The 25,436-nt window shown below is 35.2% G+C and overlaps 1 protein-coding gene across 1 annotated transcript in view; it reads left to right on the forward strand.

Moving 5' to 3' along the window:
- COG6 (component of oligomeric golgi complex 6) overlaps positions 1-25,436 on the forward strand; it is a 149,918-nt gene that overhangs the window by 60,267 nt on the left and 64,215 nt on the right. Inside the window, exons 9-11 of the mRNA XM_072610437.1 lie at positions 20,945-21,073; positions 21,157-21,248; positions 23,533-23,597. Coding sequence (XP_072466538.1) covers positions 20,945-21,073; positions 21,157-21,248; positions 23,533-23,597 — 286 coding nt within the window. The remainder of the gene's footprint in view (positions 1-20,944; positions 21,074-21,156; positions 21,249-23,532; positions 23,598-25,436) is intronic.

Here is a 25,436-nt window from a genome sequence, read left to right on the forward strand (position 1 = left end):
GTGTGAGGAAACATTCACATATACTGAAGTTCCATAATATAAAGATCTGAAATAGACAGGAATGCATTAAAACAAGTTATTGTAGTGGTGGTGGTGGTGGTGGTGGTGGTGAAGTTATTTAATTATGTGTGACTCTTCATGACTCTATTTATGGGATTTTCTTAGCAAAGATACTAGAGTGGTTCAGACAGAGATTAAGTGACTTGCCCAGGATCACAGAGCTGGTAAGTGTCTGAGGCTAGATTTGAACTCAGGTCTTTCTGACTCTAGGCCAGACCTCACAATCTGGCAGTAGATAGGAGCCAAAATTAAAATAGGCTAAACTTCTTCAGGCCACAGATAGGTTTTTAGCAGCTCATTTTCCGAGTAAAGGTATAATTAATGATTAAACAATTTTTCAAAAATACTTTTTTTTTTAATGGGGACATAATCCAGAAACTGCAATCAGCAAACACTTCTTTATGAAATCATTTTCAGTAAAAGAATACCCAGCTGCAGCAATTTCTTTAGAAATCTGAAAACTAACCCTAGTAGTTGCCTCATTTTTTGAGTTTACTTTCTTGAAAAACCATTGTTCCCCACTGAGATTATTCAACCATTTGGACACTTTAATTTGTTTTTCATTGGTGTCCTATTTGCTTAAGTCAGGATGTTTTGATTCAATATGGCAATGAAGATTGTGTTCCTTCAGAACGACTATTCCTTCTCTGCAAACAAGGCACAGTGTTTTAATCTCTCATGTCAGTAAATGAGTATCTATTTGTACCCTCCTGATTAAACACCATGTTCTGATTTGTTCTTCTGTTTCTTTTTGTCACCCTAAAAACTTTAAAGTTAAAACCAAAAAAATTTCCACAGCAACTTCTCACATACAAAGAAATACTGAACTGAGCATCTGACCTTGGAGAGAATGCCAGACACTCATCTGACTTAGAGGGCAAGTGTGCGGCAAGGGAGGGGAAGAAGCTCTTGCGTTGTTACTGCTCATCACATAGTGGGTGTCAGCTGTGTTGTCCCAGTTCAACACCAGTAATGACCAAAATACAGAGAAAAGATACAACTCTCACTCTTCTCAGATTGGAGACAGACTGACAGTGGTCAGTTGCCATGGGTCATGTGACAAACAGGAGAGAGTGTGCAGTGGCAACCCATCAGCCAAGTTATACAGTGGGCACAGTAGTGACTAGTGGAAAGTAGGTTAAGCAGGGCATGGACAAAGCACTCATTACATCTTTCCTTTTTTTTTATTTCCTCTACATTTTTTGTGGGCTGCCCAAAATTTTTTGGTAGGTCACAAGCAACTCATGGGTCATATGTTTTGCAGGCATGCTCTAGGCCCTACATTCTATCCAATGTGCCACCTAGCTGACCTTGGTAAAGTGGCACTGAACTCCTTAGAAAACAGTGACCTCTAATCCCTCCACCCTTACTTCCTTCCTAGGCCATCACTTCTGTCCTTGCTGTGCCATCCTCCCTTCCTTTTCTCAGCTCCTTGGTGAATCAGTTCCCTTAGCACTATCTCCTACATTCATATCCCTTGCTCCCTTGCCCTGTCATCACTCATATCTAGCCAGACCCCAACCTTGTTTAGTTCCACCATCCACTGCCTTTGTTCTTACTTGAGCTACTAAAGGAAGCTGAAGAAAATCACAAAACCAGGATGACTGGGTCCATTACACATGTGATATATAATATTAAATGGACTTTCACTACAGCAGTCAGTTAGCACTTCTGGTCATTGCTATAGCTGTTCCAAACCTTTTCTTCCTTTCTTAACCTCAATGCAAGATTCCCTTCTACCATCATCTCAGGTAAAGACTTCACCTCATACTTCCCTGAAAAAATTGAGGATCTTTAATGAGAGATTCTTCTTTTTTATTCTTCTTTAACTCACTTCACTTCAATATCATCCCCTACTGTTGTCTTCATTTTAGTGTCTCCTGAAGAAGTAATGTTTCTATGCAAGGCAAATTTCTCTACCTGCATTGTTGATCTCACCTCTCTGCCTCTAGTTTCTCCCCACTCCACCCCTTCTTCTACTCAGCTGAAAAAGGGATTTCCTTAAAGCACAGCTTTGACAAATCACCCCTACTCAGTCAGTTCCAGTGGCTTCCTATTACTGCCAAGATCAAATATGAAATTATTTTTCCTTTTGAAGCCCTGATTACATAACCTGATACATAGAATTTTTTTCTCCAAACAAGTTTCCCTTGCTATTTTAGCTGCGTTGATTTTATTTGTGCAAAGTTTTCTGTCCTTTCAATTCAGTAAACATTAAATGCCTACTGCTGAGTGCTTGGGATACAAATAAGAAAAGGAAAGATAACCTCTGCCCTCAAAGAACTTAAAATCTAATGGGTGAAGACAGCGAAGAAAAGAAAACTAAAAAGAAGAGGGAGGATGCCAGGGATACCTGGTGTGGGGGAATGATGTTCTGTGGAGTCAAAGCCAAGCAGAGCTTGGATGGAAAGTGTAGAGTTACTTGGCAAGTTCTGATCCCTCTTTATTTTTTTTTTATTTTTATATTTTTATTTATTTTTAACACAGTTTATAACAGATAACGCAATTCAAACTTTTGGTCAGGTGATACTTCTTTTTAAAGCATTTACATTATGGACCACAAAAGAATTTTTTTTTTTAAACATTAACCAACTGAGACACAAATAATATTTATGTTGCTAACTTCACAAGCTCTTGACCCAATTGTCTCCACAGTATTACTAAGAATTAAAGGACCCTAATTTATTGTTGTTGGTCTAAAGTCCTGTGCCTAATAGCTTAATTTTAGACAACCTCAGATGCTCCCCTCCCAATAATCTATAATTGAATAGATCTGGTATTAAGCTTACAAATCTTTTGACTATAGGAAATTGCCACCAAGAGTAAGAACATTGCAGGGATACAATATCTCCCCAACTTCATGTCAATTCCAGGCAGGATTAGATTACCCACTTGCATTCAGTCCGGCTTAAAGTCTGCTAGGTGTCAGTGGGGAAATTGAGTCAGGAGAATCCCACCTCAGCCCATGCTGAACAGTCACTCTCCCACCCTTCCCTTGAGATCACCTTATGCGGTTCATATCAGCATCTCATCAGCTTACTGGCATCATGGATTAGAGGCTCAGATCGCCTTTCTTGCTACCCATACCTGGAGTTAGACTCAGAAGAACAGTCACTTAATAGTCCCATAGCATCTAAAAATGGCAAGTTCCAATAACCAGGTTTCAAATATGATTATAGTTTCACTTTGGCTAAGTAACATTTTTTGAGGCAAGTCTTAAGTGGCTTACATTTAAAATTAAATGGCAATCATAAAATCAAATTTACCATTAAAACCTTGACTTTTCCATCAATGCCAAATTTTGTCAGAGGTTACCTTCCTCTTGAAAAGTTAGACTGAAATTTTTTTCTCCAAACTAAAGATGTCATTGATTTATTCTCAGTAATTAATTCAGTGTATTGTTTTAATACTAATTGCTTTTACCTCACTTTGTAACATGTTCAATTTTTCTCCCCATCACTCCCCTCCCCCTGCTTCCTAATACCTTGCATTCTGATTACTCCTTCCCTTAATGTACCCTCCCCTCCATCACACCCCACCCCTGTCCTATCCCCATCTTCTCTCTTTTCTTGCAGGGCAAGATAAATTTCCATACCCCTATCCCTGTAGTTCTTATTTCCCAATTATATGCAATAAAAATTCTCAACATTCGTTTCTAATACTTTGAATTCCAACTTCTCTCCCACCCCCGCTCCTTCCCCAGCCCCACTGAGAAGGGAAGCAATTCAATGCAGTCTAAATATGTGTTCTTTTGCAAAAGACTTCCATAATAATTATGTTGTGTCATACTAATTATATTGCCCTCTGTCATACTCTATCCCCCCTTATTTTTTCCCCCTACAATTGACCTTGTCCCTTCTCAAAAGTGTTCATTTCTAGTGACTCCCTTCTCCCATTTGCCCTCCCTTCTCACATTCCCCTCGCTCTGCTTGTCACCTCCTCTCCTACTTTCCTGTGGTGTGAAAAAAATTTTCATATCAAATTTAGTGAGCATGTTATTCCCTCCTTCAGCCACATGTGGGGAGAGTAGCTTTATTTTTCCCCCTCTCCCCTTCTCCCTTATCTCCTCCATTGAATAAGATTTTTTCTTATCTCTTTTTATGAGTTATAGCCTGCCCTGTTCCATTACTCCCTTTCTCTTCCCGGAATTTTCCTCCTTCACCCCTTAATTTTTATTTTATTTTATTTTATTTTAATTATTTTATTTTGTGTGTGTGTGTATGGATATCATCTCTTCTGATATAACACACCCTGTACTCTCTATCTATCTGTGTGTGTGTGTGTGTGTGTGTGTGCACATACAATCTCTCCAACTACCCAAATACTGAGAAAAGATTCAAGAGTTAAAAATATTTTCTTTCCATGTAGTAATGTAGACAGTTTAGCTTTAGAGAGTCTTTTATGATTTTTCTTTTCTGTTTACCTTTTCATGTTTCTCTTGATTTTTGTCTTGGAAGTCAAATTTTAAATACAGATCTGGTCTTTTCCTCAACATGAATTCTTGAAAGTCATCTACATCACTGAATGACCATTTTTTCCTTTGAAGTATTATATTCAGATTTGCTGGGCAGGTGATTCTTGGTTTCAATCCCAGTTCCTTTGACTTCTGAAATATCCCATTCCAAGCCCTTCGATCCCTTAATGTTGAAGCTGCCAGATCCTGTGTTATCCTGATTGTATTTCCACAGTACTCAAATTGTTTCTTTCTAGCTGCTTGCAGTATTTTCTCCTTGATCTGGGAACTCTGAAATTTGGCCACAATATTCCTAGGAGTTTCTCTGTTCGTGTTTCTTTCAGGAGGTGATCGGTTAATTCTTTGAATATCCATTTTGCCCTCTGATTCTATAATATCAGGACAGTTTTCCTTGATAATTTCATGGAAGATAATGTCTAGGCTCTTTTTTTTGATCATGGCTTTCAGGTAGTCCAATAATTTTTAAATTATTTCTCATGGATCTATTTTCTAGGTCAGTTATTTTTCCAATGAGTTGTTTCACATTATATTCTATTTTTTCAAATTTTTGGTTTTGTTTACTAACTGCTTGGTTTAACTCATAGTCGTTCATTTCCCTGAACTCAATTCTCTCTTTCAATGAATTATTTTGTTCAGTGAGATTTTGAACCTTCTCCTCCATTTGGGTAATTCTGCTTTTTAAAACCTCCTTCTCCCTGTTGGCTTTTTGGACCTCTTTTTCCAATTGAGTTAGCCTCTTTTTAAAGCTGTTATTTTCCTCAGCATTTTTTTGGTTCTCCTTTAGTAAGCTGCTAACTTGTTTTTTAAGGTCTTCTATTGCCTGAGCCCAGTTTACATTCTCTTTGGAGGCAGAGGCTTTGACTTCCTGTGATAGTATGCCTTGTTCTTCCTCATCCAAAAGGATGAGGGGAGACACCTGTTCCCCAAGAAAGTAACCTTCTATGATCTTTTTTTTTTTTCCCTTTTTGGGGCATTTTCCCAACCAGTAACTTTACTTCTGAGTTTCCTCTCCACAACCTCCTGGCCTCCAGCTCTGCCAAGCCAGCACTGGGGGCTGAGATTCAAATGAGCTGCTCTCAAGCCTCAGGGGCTTTCGTCGGGGGCAGGGCTGCTATTCAGTATGAGATTAAGATCAGCTCCTCAGGTGAGGGCAGGGCTGTCACACTGGGTTCATTTCCCTCAGGGGCTTTCTGATGAGACCTTCAACAATGGATGCTGGCTACTGCCTGCTTTGGGAGCCCTGTCTGCTATTGCCTCTACTACTGCCTCCTGAGGAGACCTGAGTTATGGGGACACCCCACTCCCCTCTCGGCCAGCAGAAAAGACCCTCTCATTGACCTTTGGTGCCTGTGGGTTGAGGGATCTGCACTGCCACTGGAGGTTCTGTCCCTGAAGCCTGCTTGGATCTGCTCCCTTCAGTGCTGCGTGGCCAAGGCAGGGCTGGGCTCTGCTCCGTGTCCTATGCACGACAGACCTTTCCTGTTGGTCTTTCAGGTCTCTCTGGGATAGAAATCTCCTCCACTCCATTGTTCTATGGCTTCTGCTGCTCCAGAATTTGTTGAGAGTCCTTCTTTACAGGTATTTTATGGGCTGTGCGGTAGGAGCTAGCATATGTGTATCTTTCTACTTTGCCATCTTGGCTCCTCCCCCTCCTGATCCCTCTTTAAAGGAACTTTTTTGGGAAGAGTTTACCAAACCCTCTAGCCCTTCAATCAGAGGGCCTCCGTACTTTATATTTATTTTGAAAACTTGTGATGTTTCCTCATTCAAAAAACACCTCTAATGTAGTCAATAGGCTCATTGTCTCAGAGCTTCTGAGACATAGTGGATATGAGATCCTGGTCAAATCACTTAATCTCAAATCAAATCACTTAGAGGAAACTCTAAGGCTTTTTAGTTTAAGAGTAGATTTTGACTTGCATTTGCAGAGGGAGTTTCCTCATCTAGGAGTTCCCTCCATCAATGAAATCAAAAGTACCCTTTTTAAAAGGCCAGTTTTTAAATTTTATCATTCATATAGACTCTTTGTTTTTTATCTTTTTCTTTAACTTTCAATATTTCATTTTTTTTGCTTATTTGTTTATTGATTCTTTAGGAGTTTTTAATTGTATAATTTACTAATCTCTTTTTTTTATCTTAAGGTATATTTTCAGAGATAAAATTTTTTCTGTGACAACTGCTTTAAGCAGCATACAATTTTGATATTTTGTCTCATTATCATTCCTTTTCATATAGTTATTTCAAGTTTCTGTAAGTTATTCTTTGACCTACTCATCACTTAAGATGCCATTATTCTTTTTTGTATATATCTTTATTGTATCTCTGTATTAATAATTATTTTAATTGAACTACAGCCCATAAAAGATGAATTTAATATTTCTGCTTTTTAACATTTATTTATCATTTTTCCTGTGACTTAATACATGATCTCATCATAAAAGTACCACAAGGTGCTGAGGAATATATGTTGTTGTAATGTTCTCATTCAAACATACTCTAAGTCTTTCACCCCTAACTTTTCCAACAGTTAAATTCCATATTCCCTTTTTTTGTTTTTGGCTAATTTATCCAAGTCTATGAGAAGAGCATTAGAGTCTCCTAAAGATATTGTGTTATTTATCTACATCTTTTTGCAGTTCAGTAAACTTATTGTATATGAATTTAGAAAACTCAAATTCCATGTGTCAACAATTGAACTCATTATTTTCCTCCCAAAACCCTCTTCTACTACCATCTTTTCAGTTTCCCATGTTCATAATCTCAACATTATCCTCGCTCTTCCTCACCCCACACACCTAATCAGTTGTTAAATTTTGCCGCAACACCTCTCTTGTATTATAATGCATTTCCTCTTAGTCTCCATTGCATAGAGTCCCTCTCTTCCTTTAATATTCATCTCAGGCACCATTTTCTATGTGAAGCCTTTACTGATCTCCCCCTCTCCTGATTGCTAGTGCCTTCCTTCCCAAAGTACCTTGCATTTTCCACTTTTTATTTACTTACTTTATGCCATATATTTATATATGTGCTTATATCTCTCATTAGAATGTAAACTTAAAATATCTTTGCAGCAGTGTTCTCTTATAAAAGTCTCATTTCTCAGATATATATAGAACTGATTCAGACTTATAATAATAAGCCATTTTCCAAATGATCTAGGGATGTGAAAAGTAATTTTTCAGAGAAAGAAGCCCAAGCTATCAATGGCCATATTTTTAAAAATTAAAAAATAAATAAATAAATAAAAATAAAAAAATCTCCAATAATCAAAGAAATGTAAATTAAAACTACTCCAAGATTCTACCTCATACTTATCAAGTTGACAGAAAAGGCAAATTACAAATGCTGGAGGGGCTATGGGAAAATAGGTCCATTAATGTACTGTTGGTAGAACTGTGAATTTGTCCAGCTTTCTGTTCTGGAAAGCAGTTTGGAACTGTGCCTAAAAAGTCATTAAACTTTGCACACCCTCTGACCCAGCAATCCCATTACTAGTTTTATACCCCAAAGAGATCAGAGAAAGAGAAGAGGGACTCATATGTGCAAAAATATTTATTCTGCCTCTATTTGTGATATCAGAGAATTGAAAAGTGGGAGAGTGAGCCATTCCCCAGTGGTTGAACAAATGTTCTCTGAACGTTATGGAATATTTTTGTGCTGTAAAAAATTATGAAAGGAACAGTTTCAGAGAAACCTGGTAAGAGTTATATGAACCTATAGAGAGTGAAGTGAGAAAAATCAAGAGAGCAATTTATATAATAACTATGGTAAAGATAAACAACTTCAAAAGACATAAGAACTCTGGACTCACAAGACTGCTACTAATCCTGAGAAAGAGGTGAAGGACTCAGTGCAGATTAAAACCTCTTTTTTTTTTTTAATGTTTTGCTTAACTCTATGTGTCTTTGTAACACAGGTGTTGTTTTCTTTCTCATTAGGTGTTGCGAGAGGTGTGAGGAAGAGAAGGTAGATTTGGGTGGATTAAATTTATTTTAAAAAGGACATCATAAAGGTGATGATGATAATGACTAACATATGGTGCCTACTATGTGCCAGGCACTCTACTAAGCACTTTACAATTATTATCTCATTTGCTTCTTACAACCATCTTGTGAGGTAGGTTCTACTACTGTCCTTTTGAGGAAACTGAGGCAAACAGAGGATAAGTGATTTTCCCAGGATCACATAAATAGTAAATGTCTGAGATGGAATTTGAACTTGAGTCTTCTGGACTTCAGGCCCAGCACTCTATCCACTCTACTACCAGCTGCCTCAGTTTTTAAAAATGTAACCGTCTTTTAGGTAGAGATGATTAAATTTTTCTTCTGTCTTAGGACCTTGCAGAGTGCTTGGTACACAGTAGATATTTCATACATGCTTGCTGATTGACTTATCTTTTTTTATCCTCTCTACACCTCACTCTTATGAGTACCAAATTTGGACTTCCTCCTCTATCCCATTTCTCTGTGATTTCAGTTCTAGGTTATGCCCTCTCATCCCTTCTTAGAAACTGTCAGATGGTGGCAGTGTCCAGAGCATGGGCCACTTTGTGTGCTGAGCCTTTAAACCTATTCTTTCCCTGCTCTTAGCATAATCATTCCCCACTCCTAGGGCTTGGTTTTCCTATTTCTTATCCTCTTCCTGATCCTCCAACATCTGGAGTTTAGGCTGTCCTTGAGGACTCATAAATCCTGTCATGGTAGAATACTGTCCTGGAGGTACAACCCATTTTCAGAGAAGGCTGTCTCCTAATGTGTAAAATACCTTCACACATCTCCTACCCAACCCCCACCACACAAAGCCCCCTTTCTCTTTTCATTGTCACCTCTTCTTTTCCTTTCAGGGGTGAGACCTACCTTATGTTTCCTTCATCCCAGTCCCTCTTCTTCATTGCTTTTATCCTCCTTCCTTACATCCTAAAGAAATTGATGTGTTTTTTCTGCCATTCTTTCCATCAGGCAGAAACTTTTCTGTTTCTTGCCTCTCTTTTCCCCAGCCACACAACTTCTCTCATGTTATGCTTCCCACAACACATACAGATTCACTCATAAGGATGGGATTTATTCCACAGGGTATTAATTCCTTGAGACTGAATACACAAATGAACAAAACATTTTATTAAACATTATATGCCAGACACTCTTAGTTCTTGGAATGCAAATATGAAAAAGAGACAGTACTTGCCCTCAAGAAGTTTACATTCTAGTGGGAGAAAAACACATACAGGGGAGTGGTAGCTAGGAAAGAGGGTGTTAGTCTAGGAAGTCACAGAGATGGGAGAGGGAGGCAGTGGAGCTGGTGATTAACATACCTTTTTGAGAAATGGCAGTGGTATTAATTTACTTACTGTTCCCAGAACAGCAGGTGGAAAGCAGGGGAGTTTGGTAAATATACGTTGGTGTGGCAGGAAGATGGCAAAATGGGAACACGACCAGGGCTCTGGAGCTGGCTGGCTGATTGAGATCTTACTAGTCTGGGCCTGTGGTCCCAGGGCAGGTGTTCTGAAGCCTGGGGGCTTAGGAATGAGTTGTGGACTTCAGGGTCAGAGAGTGTGGCAGCAACATCAGTGACAAGTGACATGGAAGAAACAGAGCTGAGTACAGTAAGACTGGAGGTCTAAACAGCACATCCCCAGTCTGTGTGCCAAACCGAGTGGCTTCACCTCTCCAGGACTTGGTATCTTGTGCTCAGGTTCAGTGGGCAGGATTCCTTTTTAAGTTTTAGCTTCTTAGATCTCTTTTGTACCTTTAGGATTCTTCTCAATTCTTTTGTCCCTTGATGCTCTTTCTTTCTTCTTTTTTGTTTGATCTTTCAGTTCAATTTATTTAAAAATTTATCTATTTAATCTATCTATATAATCTATTTTTAAAAAACTATACAGACGAGAACTTACTTTGTGGCCTTTTTTAAAATATAATTTTACTTTTCTTGTGTTTCTGTAGTTTGGAATGTTTGGAAGTAATAATAATCTGCTCCTCCTTTTTTTAAATTATTTTTTAATTAGGAGAAAAGGTCCTTTGAAGGTCCAACTTGGTTCCATTACTACTTGGCTTATATTTGTAGGATTTATTTTCGGTTGCAGCTTGAGAACTTCTACTTTTTCTGTAATATAGGATTAAATTCTTTGATTTCTTGTGGGTAAAGCATAATCCTGGTTTATTAATTGGGGTTTTTTTTATCACAGTTGAAGGTCTTCTGACTGCTTGCAAAATTTATTCTTCGTTATTAAAACTGTGAATTTTAACTACTATACATAATGGATATAGGTTTCTTTCTGAAATAACTATAGATTTGCTTGGTTTTTGTACTACTGCTATTTGCAGATTTGATTTTGTACTCAAAGTCTAGATAGTTTTATTATTTCAAGCAACGTGGTATTCATATTTTTATTTTTGTTCATTTTAAATTCATCATGTTCTTAGGGGAGGTCTAGGGTCTTTAAGTTGTTCTCTGAAACTTACTTTCAAGGACAGTTACTTTGATTTGCATAGAACTATGTATTTTATTAAAGTTGCTGCCTATTATTTCTCTTCTGCCCGTTATCTTACAGTTTTGTATTTTTATTTTCTAGATCAGTCATTTTTCTCTTTTAGAGCCTTAACTTCTTTGGGTACATTCTATAAAATATCTATTTTTTGCCTCCTTTAATTATGCATTGGTAATCCTGATTTCCAATTTAATTTCATTCCCAATATATTCATGTATCACTTTCATTTGTATTTTCAACAGTTTTGGAGTTTTTTGCTGTTCTTTGCTTTTGGGGGAATCTACATAATTTTACTTTTTATCTGGGAAGTTTTGACTCATTTTTCTTTATAGCATGATTATTCATTGTTTTTCTGACCTCCCTTTCCATTTTTATTCACTTTCTTCTTTCTGTATGTGTTTCTCTATTGATTTATCTAGTTTTGATAAAGGTTTCTGCCTGAGCTTTCTCCTTTGAACTTTTAATCTTTCCACCTTCTCTTGTCTTCCCAGTCACTTGGCTCTGGTTTCTTACCTCACTTTTTGATGCTTCTTCGTTCCACTCCTTCCTCAGCCTCTAAGTGTGAGAGAGGCACATCAGGGGTCTAGCCAAAGTCCCTGCACAGAGCAAATAGCATGTGGAAAGACTTAACTCACCAGCATGTCTGTGTCCTTTTCTTCTGGATGTGTAAGTTTTAGCTGGTTCTGTGCTTTCCTGGCTTCCACCCCTCTTCTTCCAGTTGCTCCCTCTTTCTTCTTTGTAATTCTGTAAAATACTCTAGAATCAACGCCTGCAACCTCTTTTGGAGGCAGAATATGTGGGTTCAGGCAGGAGTTCCTGGTGCACTGATCAGGTAGATCCCCCTGCCAGTCTGCCTATTCTGTTGTGTGCAACTTGTGGTGGAAGATGAGGATGCTACATGAGAGCTATTGTAATGACCACAGTTGTTGGATGTCACTTCATGAAGTTTTTACTTTCTATGATGTTTCTGTTTTCTTATCTTCCGGATGACCTTTTGTGAGGCTACATCTAGCCTATAATTCCTTTTTGCTGAGATCTTTCTGTTGGAGAAGTTAGTGGGGAAACACCTTTTTTGCCATCTGCTAACCATGCTATCCATAAGTGTGTGATGAAAAGTGAAAATAAAATCAAAGAATAGTAAAGTTGGAAGGGACTTAGGGGGGTCATCTATCCAACACATTCCTAACCACTAGATTCTTTTCTAAACCTCCTTGAAAAATGGTCACCCAGCTTCAGTTTGAAGACTTCCATTGACTGGGAAGTGCACTTCACTTTTGGGTGGCTGTTTCATGGAGCCTGTATGTGCCCATCATAGCTTTTACCCAATTGCTCCTAGTTCTCCATTCTGAGAGTCAGCAGAATCACTCAGATTCTTCTTCTAAGTAACATACCTTCAAATTCTTGAAGACAACTTCACCTGTATCTCTTTGCTACCCTCAATATCCTAAATATCCCTAATCATTTCAACTGATATTTATTTGGCATGATTTCTCGTCCTTTGCTTTCCTGGTCATCCCCCCCCCCCCCCCCCCCCTTCTCCTGGGAGCACTATCCACTAGATCTGGTCCAGCTAAGATAGAATACAGTAGACCCATAACTTCCCTTCTTCAGGATATTTTAGCTTGCATTGGTTGTTTCATTTATGGCAACCAAAGTTTATGTGAGTTTTTTAGTTTCTTTGTCATACTGTTGACTCATTGAACCTGCAGTTCAGGAAAACTCTCAGAATTTCTTTCTTAAAAAAACAAAACAAAACAGTTAAAAGTCAGCAAAGGCAAGTAACCAAATAACCATTTTACATAAAACTCTTAGCATTTAATGGAGTAGAGCCAAACAAATTAATAAAGAAGAAATATTTGCTTAGTGACTCTTTTCATATCTATGGTTCTTATCCTTTGACTTTATTTTCTTTTTTTCTATATGGTTGTGGGTCAATGTGTATATGCTTCTGGTATTGCCCATATCACTTTTTACTAGATTCATATATATCTTTCTATTTTTAATATTCATATTTATGCTATTTTATAATGCCATAGAATTTTGTTGGACACATGGGTTGTTTGCAGTACTTTTGCTATTGCAAATAAATATGGCAAAGAGATATTTTTATATAGCTATTAATGTCTTTATATAGATAATTCCTTTTTTACTTAAATTTTAAGGTTAAAATCCTAAAAATTGAATTGCTGAGTTAAAAAAGTATTAGTGCTATTTTGAGCTTTAATAACGTAAAACAATACTATGGTACTAAGACTTTTACATCACCCTGTATTATCAAATTATGCTCCAGACTATTTATACCAGCTTATAATCCTACCAGCAATGTACTTACCTTGTGCTTCTTTACCTGTGACTCTGTCAGATTTAAATTTTATCATTTTTTGTCCTTCCTAATTGTTTTTGTGTGTTGTTTTCCAGTTGCTTTGATTTTTATTTCTTTCATCATTAGGAAGTTTGAGCAAATTCAGTATATCCAAAATGGTGTTTCTTTCTTCTCCTTTCAACTCACTCCTTTTTCAAACCTCTTTAGTTCTATCAAAGGTATCACCATTCTGCCAGTAAAGTGCACTGGATCTGTGGTTAGAGATGGAAAAAAAGGTTTAAAAATGCCTAGAATCTCCATTTTAAGGAAAAGGTCTCAGTGAGCTATATCCATCTTTTCATTTCTCTCTGGGCTCCACTCTTGACTCTCTGGAGTTATTTCTCCACCATGCCAAAGACTGTACACTGTGACTGGGTGAGATTTATACCATGAATGTAGAGCTGGTTCAGTATTAGGAAACAGAAGCATACTTGGCCATATAGATAACAAAAATCATATGATTATGTCAAGGCACAGAAAACACTTTTGACAAAATGTAATGCATATTCTTGTTTTAAAAAAAAACACTCTAAAACATGGGAATAAATGGATTTTTACTTAATAGGAGAACTAAAACTGAGAGCCAGCATTTTTGTAGTGGAAATAGATTAGATGCTTTTCTGTTAAGATAAGGGGTAAATCAAGGGTATTCATTATCATCACTACAATTTGATATAAATAATCTTAGCTATAGTAAGAAGACAAGAAAAAGAAATTAAAAGAAAAGAATAATCATAGACAAAGAAAGGAACTAAAATGAGCACTTTTTACAAGTGATATGATGGTGTACTTAGAAAATCCTAGGGTCAATTGAATATTAATCTAAACAACTTCAGCAAGGCTGGAAAATATAAAATAAATTCTTGTAAATTAATAGCATATTTTACCAACCATACCTAGAAAGTAGCAATAGAAAGAGAAATTCCATCTAAAATAATTAGAGAATCAATAAAATACTTGGGAGTTTGCCCATCAAAATACACCTAGGAAATATGTGAATATAGCAACAAAAGATTCTTTATGCTAATAAAGACAGACTTAAATAATTTGAGAAATACTAATTGCTTATAAGTAGGCTGAACCAATCTACTAAAAATTATATTACCTAGATAAATTTATACATTCCATGCCATACCAATCAAATTACTGTATAGCACTGGAAAAAATAAATGTGAAGGAAAAGGCTTGTTGAACGAGACCTCAAACTATACTACAAAGCAATAATTATCAAAATGATGTGGTATTGATTTTAAGAAATGTTGCTCAATGGACCATAATGGGTACAAAATTTACAGAACAAACAGTAGCATAGTGTTTAGTTAAACCCAAAAACCCTAGACACTGGGGTAAGGGACTCATGATTTGACAAAAACTGTTGGAAAAACTTATTTATCTGAATATTAGCTGAATATTAGCAGCCTGGTAGAAATTTTAGGCTTAGATCAACATCTCATACCATGTAAGATCAGCTCCAAATGAATACATGACCTATATGTAAAAAGTCAAATCATGAGCAAATTAGAGGAGCAAGGAAGAAATCATCTTTTACATCTACAGACAGGAAAAGCTGAGAAAAGAAGAGGATTACAAGAAGATAAAATGGACAGTTTTGATTATGTAAAAATTTAAAAGTTTATCACAAACAAAATGAAAGCATCCATTATTAAAAGGGAAACAACTAGATGGGGAGAAAACTTTGTAGCATGTTGCATAAAAAAGTCTCAGTTCTAAATAGGAATTGATTCAAATTTATAAGAGCCATTCCTCAAATGACAAATGGTTTAAGGATATGAACAGGCAGTTTTGAAAAGGAAAGAAACTCAAACTGTCTATAACCATATTAACATTGCTTCAAATCATTAATAAATGGAGAAATGCAAATTAATTCAATCCTGAAGTTCTATTGCCATCTGAATAGCAAAGCTGACAAAAAATGAAAATGATGAATATTAAAGGAGCTTTGGGAAAAACAGGTATATTGGTGCATTATAGTTCTGTGAATTGGTCCAGCTGCTCTGAAAAGTACTTTGGAACTATGCCCAAAAAGTTTCCAAACCATATAAACTTTTTTATTCAGCAATACAACTACTAGACCTGTACCTTTAAAATGATCAAAGAAAGAAAAACATCCTATATGTATGAAAATATTCATAGGAGTTTTATTTGTGGGGATAAAGAATTGAAAGCTGAGGAGATACCCATCAATTGAGAAATGTAATGGGATGCTTTTCTGCTGAAAGAAATAGCAAAGGAGAAAATTTCAGAGAAACCTGGGAAGACTTGTATGAACTCACACACAGTAAAGTGAGAAGAGTCAGGAAAACAATTTATAATGTAAGTACAACAGTATACAGACAGACCACTATGAAGGACTTAAAAACTCTGATCAATGCAGTGATCAGCCATTATTCTAGAGGAAGAGTGCTATCCCATCTCCTAATGGAGAGGCAGCATGCTAAAAATGCAGAAGAAGATGCATGGTTTGGGATGTGCTGGTGTGGGATGTGATCGTTTGTTGTACTTGATTTTACTTTTTGTTTAAAGTGTTTTATTTTTATTTTTTTTCCAGGACAGGGAGTAGGGATGGTTATACAGTGTGTATGGAGATGGAAGGTAGATAATATAAATACTTGCTAAATGGAAAAAAATTTTAAATAAATATTTTTAAAGGAGTATTGTGGAATGAAATGCTAAGTCTCAGTCTTCTACATCCTTAGTTTCCTAAGTTCTTATTCACTGAATCTTTAATAGATACTAGTAAATCTTTTGTCAGATGAGAGAATCAATAATACAGACTGAATTCAGACAGCAAGTTTATCGGTTACTTGGTTGAATACGTTGTGCTCTAAGAAAGCCTTTATTTAAGTTAAGACTTAAATTTCAATACTGAGGGAACAGAAATTGAAAGGTAATATTCATGGAAATTGGAACATATTTACAGTAGATTCCCCTTAAAACTGAGGTAGGAGAAGAGAACTGGAGAAAAAAAAGAAAAAAAGGAACTTTACATGAAAACTTTCTTGTGGATTTAAAAGGAATAGCAAGTTGTGCATGGTGAATTTGCAGTTTCATGTGCAATCATTTTTATTGTACTATGTTGTGGAAATGCTGGTTTTATTCTGTAATTAAAAAAAATAAATTTAAATTAAAAAAAAAACTGCTACAAAAGGATAAGACTACCTACCATCCATATACACCAACTTTGTTATATTAGACTTTATTATTCAGTAATTATATCTCCCTCCATACCACATCTCTCCTCCAAACTTCTTATTACTATTGGGGGCGCCCTTGGTGTCATCTTTGACTCCCCTTTCTCTCTTACTCCTTTATCCCTACATTACTCATATATGCCCCTTCTCTGTGTTCACATGGCCACCATCCTAGATCAGATTTTTATCATTTGTCAGTTGATCTATTGCAGTAGCCTCCTAATTGGTTTCCCATCCTCAGCTTTTTCCCCATTCTAATGCATCCTTCACATGGTGGCCAAAGTGATTTTCTAAAAGTATAGATCTGATCATGTCACCTCACCTACTATAAACTTCACTGGCTCCCTATTACCTCTGGGATCAGATATTAAACACTTCACAACTTGGACCTTTACTACCTCTTTAGTCTTTTCACATCTTACTTTCCTCTATGTATTCTGAGGTCAAATCATATTGGCATTCTTGTGGTTCTATAAAACAGTGTCCCATCTCCAGATCTTTCAATTGACTCTCCTTCACGCCTGAAATAATTCACACTCCTCATCTCTGTATCTTGATGGACATCCTTGGATTCCTTCAAAACCAAGGCAAAGTACTACCTTCCTATGGAACCCTTTCCTGGTCTCTTCCACTGCTGGTTGCCATCCTATCCAAGATTACATTATAAATGCTTTGTTTGTGCCTTGTATATACTTAAGCATACATGGTATTCCTTTTCCCCTTGACCCCTCTAGAATATAAACTCCTTGAGGGCAGGAGCTGTTTCATTTCCCCAGGATACAATGCCTGGTTACCTGGAGGTGTTTAGCAAAGACTTGTTGTTTGATTTGGAGCATGGTTTTATCAGTAATTCATCTGAGTTATAGTAAGATTTTGATTTTTATTATAATAAGGTTGCACTGTATTTTTTTTACTTTCATCACATATCTTAAATTTTCAACCAGAATGTTGTCTATAATGCAAATGATTAATATTATATAGTTTCTTAAGTTATATGTCTATTTATATGTTCATTTATTTGTTAGATGACCATACATTTTATTTGTAACACAAAGAGTAGAGCAACAATAGCCACAGTAACAAAAAGAAGTGATGAAGTATGGCCATATTTCCAGAAGGCAAATATGTCTGAATGGTTCAGATTGATGAAACCAAAAAATCACTTTAATATGTTCAAAGTATAGGTGATAAGCCAGCTAATTCAAATACCCCATAAATGGAAAAAACACAGTAATTTACATTTAATTCTTCTTTAAGAAGAAAGGATTCCCTCAGTGAGTCTTTAACGTTTAAAAGAGAATAAAAATCATTTAAGCAGCCCTGTAGCCATAGCCATCAGATCTTGTTTATTTACAATTCTGATTTATGAAATTGAGATGAGTATAGTCATATGGATCTTTTCAAGAGGATTACCAATTCTGCACAACTGTGATACTTATGTTTCATTATTTTTCCTGAGCCCTTTTCACCCCTTTCAGAAGACCCTCTGGAATGAATTACCTGTGCCTTGTTCTTTTGTGTACTGCATTCTCTGTTGCCTGCCCCCAGCTCTTTTCTTGGCAACTTTGTTTATATTTCTTTTCTTTAATTTCTTACTAAACTCCAAAATGGAATGCTCATTTTTCGTAACAAAAATATACATTTTATGTATGTGTGAAATGTTTCTAAGAGAATGTAAGCCTTTTGAGAGCAAGACCTTATTCATTTTTTGGATTTTTTTTTTGGTGTTTGTGTCCCCAGCATCTAGCCTGGCATAAGCATTTAATAAATGCTTATAGATTGATTGGGAAAAAATATGCCTGGTTTTAACTTGATGATGTTGCTTGTAAGTCTGTTTTTCTTTTCTTAGCTATGTTGGGCAGTGGATAAGAGATAGTGGGTAATACTTGGCATTAGGAAGAGCCAAGTTTGAATGCTGCCTCAGACACTAGTTTGTGACTCTGAGCAAGTCAGTTGACTTCTGCCTCAGTTTCCTCATTTATAAAATGAGGATAATAATAGCACCTACATCTCAGGGTTGTTGTGAGGATCAAATTAGATAATGTTCATAAAATGTGTTGCAAACCTTAAAGTGCTATATTAATGCTAGCTATTTTTATAATTTCTTTGGGAATAGGTTATCTACTTTGTGGACTTAATAATGCCTTGTGTGTTCCTCATCTTAAGATTGTAGGTTTTGTTTCTCTAAATTAATTTTGTTATTATTTTGTCTAGCTCTATAAAGGTTTTCTTTTGTAGCCTGATATAGCTCTACATCTTTAAAATAATTTAGGGGTATTATCTTAATTTGTATTTATGTTATTATGGCCTACAAAAAGTGCAGTGAATATCCTTCTTTGTATTGAGGCAGGAGAAGAAAGAATAGTGTTAATAAATATTAGTATTGATTGTTTTCTCTATAGACTAGATACCTTATAGTTAGAAAACAATGAATTCTAATTTAATGTTCCCTAACACAAATTGCCTACTGTGGACTAGTAAATATTTACGTTCCTTTTCATAAGCAATTTGAACAAATTCATTGGCTTCAGTACAGTGGCTCAGGCAACAGGAGCTGGAAGCTGGGCGGGCGGGCAAGTAGAGAAAGAAGCCAGGGTTGTGGCTTGTCTTCTCTCCCCTTCTACTTTCAGTCCACTAGGACTTTATATTGGACCTCTGACTGTGCATTGTACTAGTGTACTTTCCAAGGATGTACACATTGACGATGAGGTTGACACAGGCATTTCCATAGCTAGTTCAGTATCTGGGAGGCTCCAAAGGAAAGTGTGGTAGAGGAGAGGTATTACATTGCCTACCAAACTAAAGGTTTATGGAGCTCTTGTACTGACCTCGTTGTATACCAGTGCCATGCCAGGAAACAGAATTGCTTCTATTTGAACTGTCTTAGGAAGATTCTGAAGATCACCTGCCAGGATAAGGTACCAGACACTGAGGTCCTTACTCGAACTAAACTGCCAAGCATTCAAACTATGCTTCAGAGAGCACAACTCCACTGGGCTGGTCACACTGTTCGAATGCATAATGTACACTTGCCAAAAAAGACTATTTTATGGAGAACTTGCATGGGGCACACAATCACATGGTGGTCAGAAGAAGTGATACAAGGACACTCTCAAGGTCTCTCTTAAGAACTTGGGATTCTACTGTGCAACATGGGAGACACTGGCACAGGACCCCTCAGCATGGTGTGCCCACATCAGAAAGGGTGATGTGCTCTATGAGCAAAGCAGAATTGAGACAGCACAAAGTAAACATAAGATGCGCAAATTTAGAGTAACCACCCCAAATGTTGACATGGACTACCTGTGCCCAATCTGTGGTAGAGCATTCTGAGCTCTTATTGGCCTGATCAGCCATAATTGGACACATTGAAACTTGACTTTATCATAGCGATGTCATTTTGGTCCTCTTCAAAAACGAAGGACAACAACCAACCAAGCTGTCATTCTATTTGCTTTATCCTCCTACTGGAGTGTAAACTGTGTGAGGGGAGGAATTGTATCTTCTCTAGACTTTTCCCCCTTCAATCCTAATCTAGTACAATGATCTTGTAAAATGATCTTGAAAAAATGAGCCCTCAAAATATGTATGTTAAATTGAATTTGAATCTCTTTAGTATATATAATATGCTGGTAGTAGAAATAAAATGCTTATGGAATGATCCCTTCATCAAGAAACTTAAAATTTATGTTCATTTTATTTGTTTAAATTGGAAAATTTATAATATATTTGAAATGATTTACACTAAAATTTATAAAAAAAAGAGATTAAGTTTTGGTTGTTGATGGGAACAAGGTATTACATGAAAAAACATCTAAATATTTTATGCCCTAAGCCACTGTTTTCTTACATGATGACTGTTTTTCATATGGACTCTAATGCCTACTAATTATATTATATTGATGGTATTTAATTTCTGATACTGAGAAAATTGTGCCATGGTATTTTGTTCACTTCAAGGTGTTGATACTATTGATCTTCTAAAAACAAAAATATCATATGTCTGGATTGTTCCTGTTTAGAAAGTATTAATGTATAGAAAACTATATTCTTAACTCCTGACTATGTTTATCACTTTCACTTCTTTTCTAATGTTATCACTCTTCCATTTTCAAATCTAATTCCTTTTACTCATAACAAAGAAAATTATGTCTATATACTTTGAAATTCCAGGGTGATAATGACCTCATAAATAAATGTTATTGTTTTAAAATGCTATTGATTTTTACAGAGTACCATATTGAATCTTTTGGAGGTTTTACATGCATAAGTCAACAATGGCATAGTGATATGCAATGAATAAAACAAAACTTTTTTTCATGTTAGTCTTTATGTTTCTCTATTTCTAGGTATACCTTAGATGAATTTGGGACAGCTCGAAGAAGTACAGTTGTCCGTGGGTTTATTGATGCACTTACAAGAGGTGGCCCAGGAGGGACTCCTCGACCTATTGAAATGCACTCTCATGATCCTTTGAGGTACAGTGATAGTAAGATAGAACAAATGCTTTTTTTCCTACATTTTTGTAGGAAGAATCTTTAATTATACATGTTTTTATTAGGTATGTGGGAGACATGTTGGCTTGGCTCCATCAAGCTACCGCTTCTGAAAAGGAACATCTTGAGGCATTATTAAAAATGGTAACCATACAAGGTAATGTCAGAAGTAGTCATACGTTGATTAACTATAAACATGGGTACTATTATGTTCTTCTCCATTATCACTGCAAACATCCTCGTAAACTACCTTAGACTTTCATTACTTATGAAAATAACTTCTTAACTAATTTCTCTGCCTCCATTTATTTATCCTTGACCTCATTCTGCATATGCCACCTGGAGGCTAACCTAAAATTTTGGCTTTGTGTCAGTTCCCTGGTCAAAAACCTACAATGTTTCCCCATCTCCTACTTCCTTTCACGTCAGTTTCAATTTGCTCCTTATGCCTTTTGACCCCTTTCATAATATGGCCTTACTTTACAAGAACAACATTGTCTCTCTCAAGTCCTTAATATGTATTATCCATTCCAATTTTTCTGTTTCTTCATTGTCTCATTCATATACTCTTTCCCACATCTCAATTTTGCCAGCATTGATACTCCAAATTGCTAATCTTTCTTTACCCTTTTCCTTCGCTTTTAGATCCTTTCCTTTTCATGTTTTTTGCGCAGATCCCCGCAATCTCTTTGAACTCTTCTTTTCATAGTTCCAGTAATGGATGAATGTGGTGCTTAATATAGGATTATTATTAAATATCATTTTTATGTATATCACTATGTTTATAAATAGAAAATAGTAGTATGTAAGGAAATTGAAGTCAAGTAACCTTTAAGGCCTTCAGTGAATTATTGTTGGTTCTAGCACTAGAAATATAAGCCCCTTGGTTTTAATAGCAGATATGTAGTTGATTTAAGGGAAGTCTGAAGCAGGTTTTATTTCACAAGAGAAATACTTATAAATTTGTGTTCTATGAACATATCAAGTCTTCCTTGATTTCCTTATTATAATTCTTAGACTTATCAAATGAAAGCTTAAAATAGTCATGCAATGCTTGTATTAACTTAATATTTTATTTCAAACTAATATTTTTATAACCTGAATAATACTTCTATACTGGGGCAGAAATATGCATTTATCCTCTTGATTGTACACTTAGTGATACTTAAGTTCTCTACCTAATATATCTTCTGTTATTTAGAATGTTTATTATATCTTAATTAACCAATCATTAATTATTAATTAATACGTTAAAATATCTTTTATTATTTAGAATATGTTCCTTACTGCAAAAATTTTCAATTAATTGTAATTTATTTTCTTGTATTGATGACTTTTAAAGTTCCCTACAGATTTACGATTTGAATTTAAAAATTTTTTGTTTTGGATTCAGGATTAGAAACCAATCTTTGGAAAAAAATCATTTTTTTATGAGTTGCTTTTTGAATTTCAGATATTTTTAGTTACAACTACCTTAGGATAACTGTTGTAGAATTTTGAGATTTGTTGGGTGATTCAGAGATAACATGTTTTTGGGAATAGCAAATATTTTGACCTCTCACTTGATTATTTTGCCTGAACCAACTGCTGTAAATAGAGTACATCATAAGGTTCTCAAGAGAAATGCAGATTTGAAAAGAACAGTTAACTTCATAGAGTTGAACATTTTAAATAGTGATTTAACTAAGTAATATATTTGGCTTAGCATCCTTTTTTCCTTTTATAGCAGAATTTCTGTGAATATGCTGATTATTCAGCAGGAAGAAGTTTTGGTCTTTAACTATTAAATTACTTTTATCATATTTTACTTTAATGGTTCTGTGATCTTATCAATGTGCAAAGTCACGAGACTTCATCTTGTCTTTGTCCTTTCAAATATCCACTACCTACTGGAGATTTCCCTCTAGATTTCTTGACATAGCGTACGTACGAGTAGAGTACATAAGCTGTCCATAGGTTATCCCTTACACTTATATTATCAGTCTAGTTCCTCTTTCCAGTTGTAAATACTTTTCTGGTAATTGTTTCCTATTCAAATAAAGTTGGAATTTTTACAGAAGTTTTTCTTTATACCATGCTTTTTAACTAATAAACTTCACAAATCATTTCCCAGAATTACCCTTATACTTACTCTTTTTTCCCCGCAACGTAATAATGTTCATATGTGTGAACCCATCAGTAACATAATACAGACATACAAATTAGGAACAGTACCAGATGCAAGATTTGAAACAAATTCAGATATCCAAATTAATGAGAATTTAATAAAAAGAAATATGGTAATTTTAGATGCTTTGGCATCAGTCAGATGGTCTGTGTTCTTGGTGAGTATAGAAACACATTTAAAAAATTTTAGAGGAATTTTGAGTTCACATATAAAGTACCTTCATATAAAGAAGAAAATGTGAATGATTATTTCTCTTATATATATTCAACTATAGGTGTAGAAGAAAGCATTCAAGAAATAGTTGGACATATTACCGAAGGGGTCTGCAGGCCCCTAAAGGTAAAAATTGTTTTTCATGTATTTGTGTACCAGAACAGTGGATTAGTATTCTGTTAATTGATAAATTTATTATTTTCCATTTAAAAAACTGTTCAATTTGTTTTGATTTTAATTCTGTAATTGAAATTTTATAAAAATGTCTTTATACCAAATAAGAATACATATATATATATATATATATATACACATATATGTACATATAGCAAGCAATATTAATAAATGTTTGTAATCACTGTATATTTTCTTAGAAGGGAAAGGAGAAATTTTCCTAACTTGAATATTTACAGTGTTAAGCTTAATAAATTACTACATTTTCTGTATTCAGAATGATATGGAGGGTTGAGGAAATACAACTATTTTTGAGACCACTAATATTGTCTGTAAATACTTAAGAGATTTTTCCCAGAACCTTGGCTCCATTCCTTCATACTTGTATGACCTTAGACAAGTTATGTCACTTCACTGGGTCGCTGTTTTTCTTATGTGCAAAGGGATTGGGCTGGACTACAAGTCCTCTAAGGTCAAATCCATCTCTAAATCTATGATCCTCTGAACCCATGCCATTTACCTTTTTTACTGTATTCTCATTAACAGTGATGTATTATGTGCATGTTTATATATAATTATCTAGTTTAAAATAATTAGTTTGAATGTAAAATAATTTCTTTTGGCTCTTAATATTTTAAAAATGCTTTGCATTCTTTAATTTTCTTTTGCTTGTTTTTTTATTCTCATTTTATACATTAAAAGCTAGAAATCTAGAGGCTGTTTGTGATGATGTTGGCAAGAATTATTTAAAAACTTAGATTCCATTATTCTCTGCCTATTCCCACAATGTTGAGATAGTAGTAGTAATATTTTCTATTTTCATAATGTAGTTTTATATTTCTCAATAGCTAAATATATATATATATACTACCTTCAGTATACCTATAATTTATTCACCTTGATATTCAGTTTTTATGCAGCAGAGATAAAAGAATGTTCAAATGTATGATCATTTGGCTACCATGCAATTATTACATTGTAGTTTAACGTTCATGTATCTGGTATCCCTAATAAATATTGTTTGCTGATATTCCCTCCAACAGTCATCTGAGCAATGAAAAGATTATAGGAAAAATGTAATTTTACAAAATTCCTTCTGTTGTTCGTAACTGAAATATTTTCTTCTTTTACACCTACTAAGTGCTAGTTTCTTCATTTATGTTGGCTTTAGTGATTTTGATTAAATAAATATTACTTTCTATTTATTGTCAAATAAAACTTACAGTTATTGGAGTTGTAAGTAGTATCTTTCCTGATTCATTTGGATTTCCATTTTAAAGGCTTACTATGAATCCTTCTAACCATTTTGAATAAAGAAATGCTGTGGACACAATGAAAAGTCTTATTAATGATAAGCACCTATAAAGTAACAAATACTACTTAAATAAAAGATTGTACCCCAGAGTCTTCAGTTTAAGAATATATTTAAGTACTTGCATTCCACTTTATCCCTTTTGAGCTTCTAAATCTGGATACCTACTTATTCAGATGTCAAACATCACCATGTCTCCTCAGGAAATTTTAATATATGGTACTAAAAGGTTAAAAAGACAGTATAAAGTGTATTCTATTATAAAATGAAAAAAAGAGCTTCCCCTCCTGTTCCCCTTTTTGAGTAGGTTTTCCAGAGGAGAAATAAATCTTTCTATGTGACATTATGGCATTTCTTACATACTCTAGAGAGTACCCAGCAGATGTTTGCAGAAGTTCACTTCAAATTAAATTGTTTATTATATATTTAGTGACCTGAAAAATTATTATATTCTTCATTGCTAGATGATACTCATGGAC

This window comes from Notamacropus eugenii, chromosome 5 (assembly GCF_028372415.1).
Source record: "Notamacropus eugenii isolate mMacEug1 chromosome 5, mMacEug1.pri_v2, whole genome shotgun sequence".
Classification (NCBI taxonomy): Eukaryota; Metazoa; Chordata; class Mammalia; order Diprotodontia; family Macropodidae; genus Notamacropus; species Notamacropus eugenii.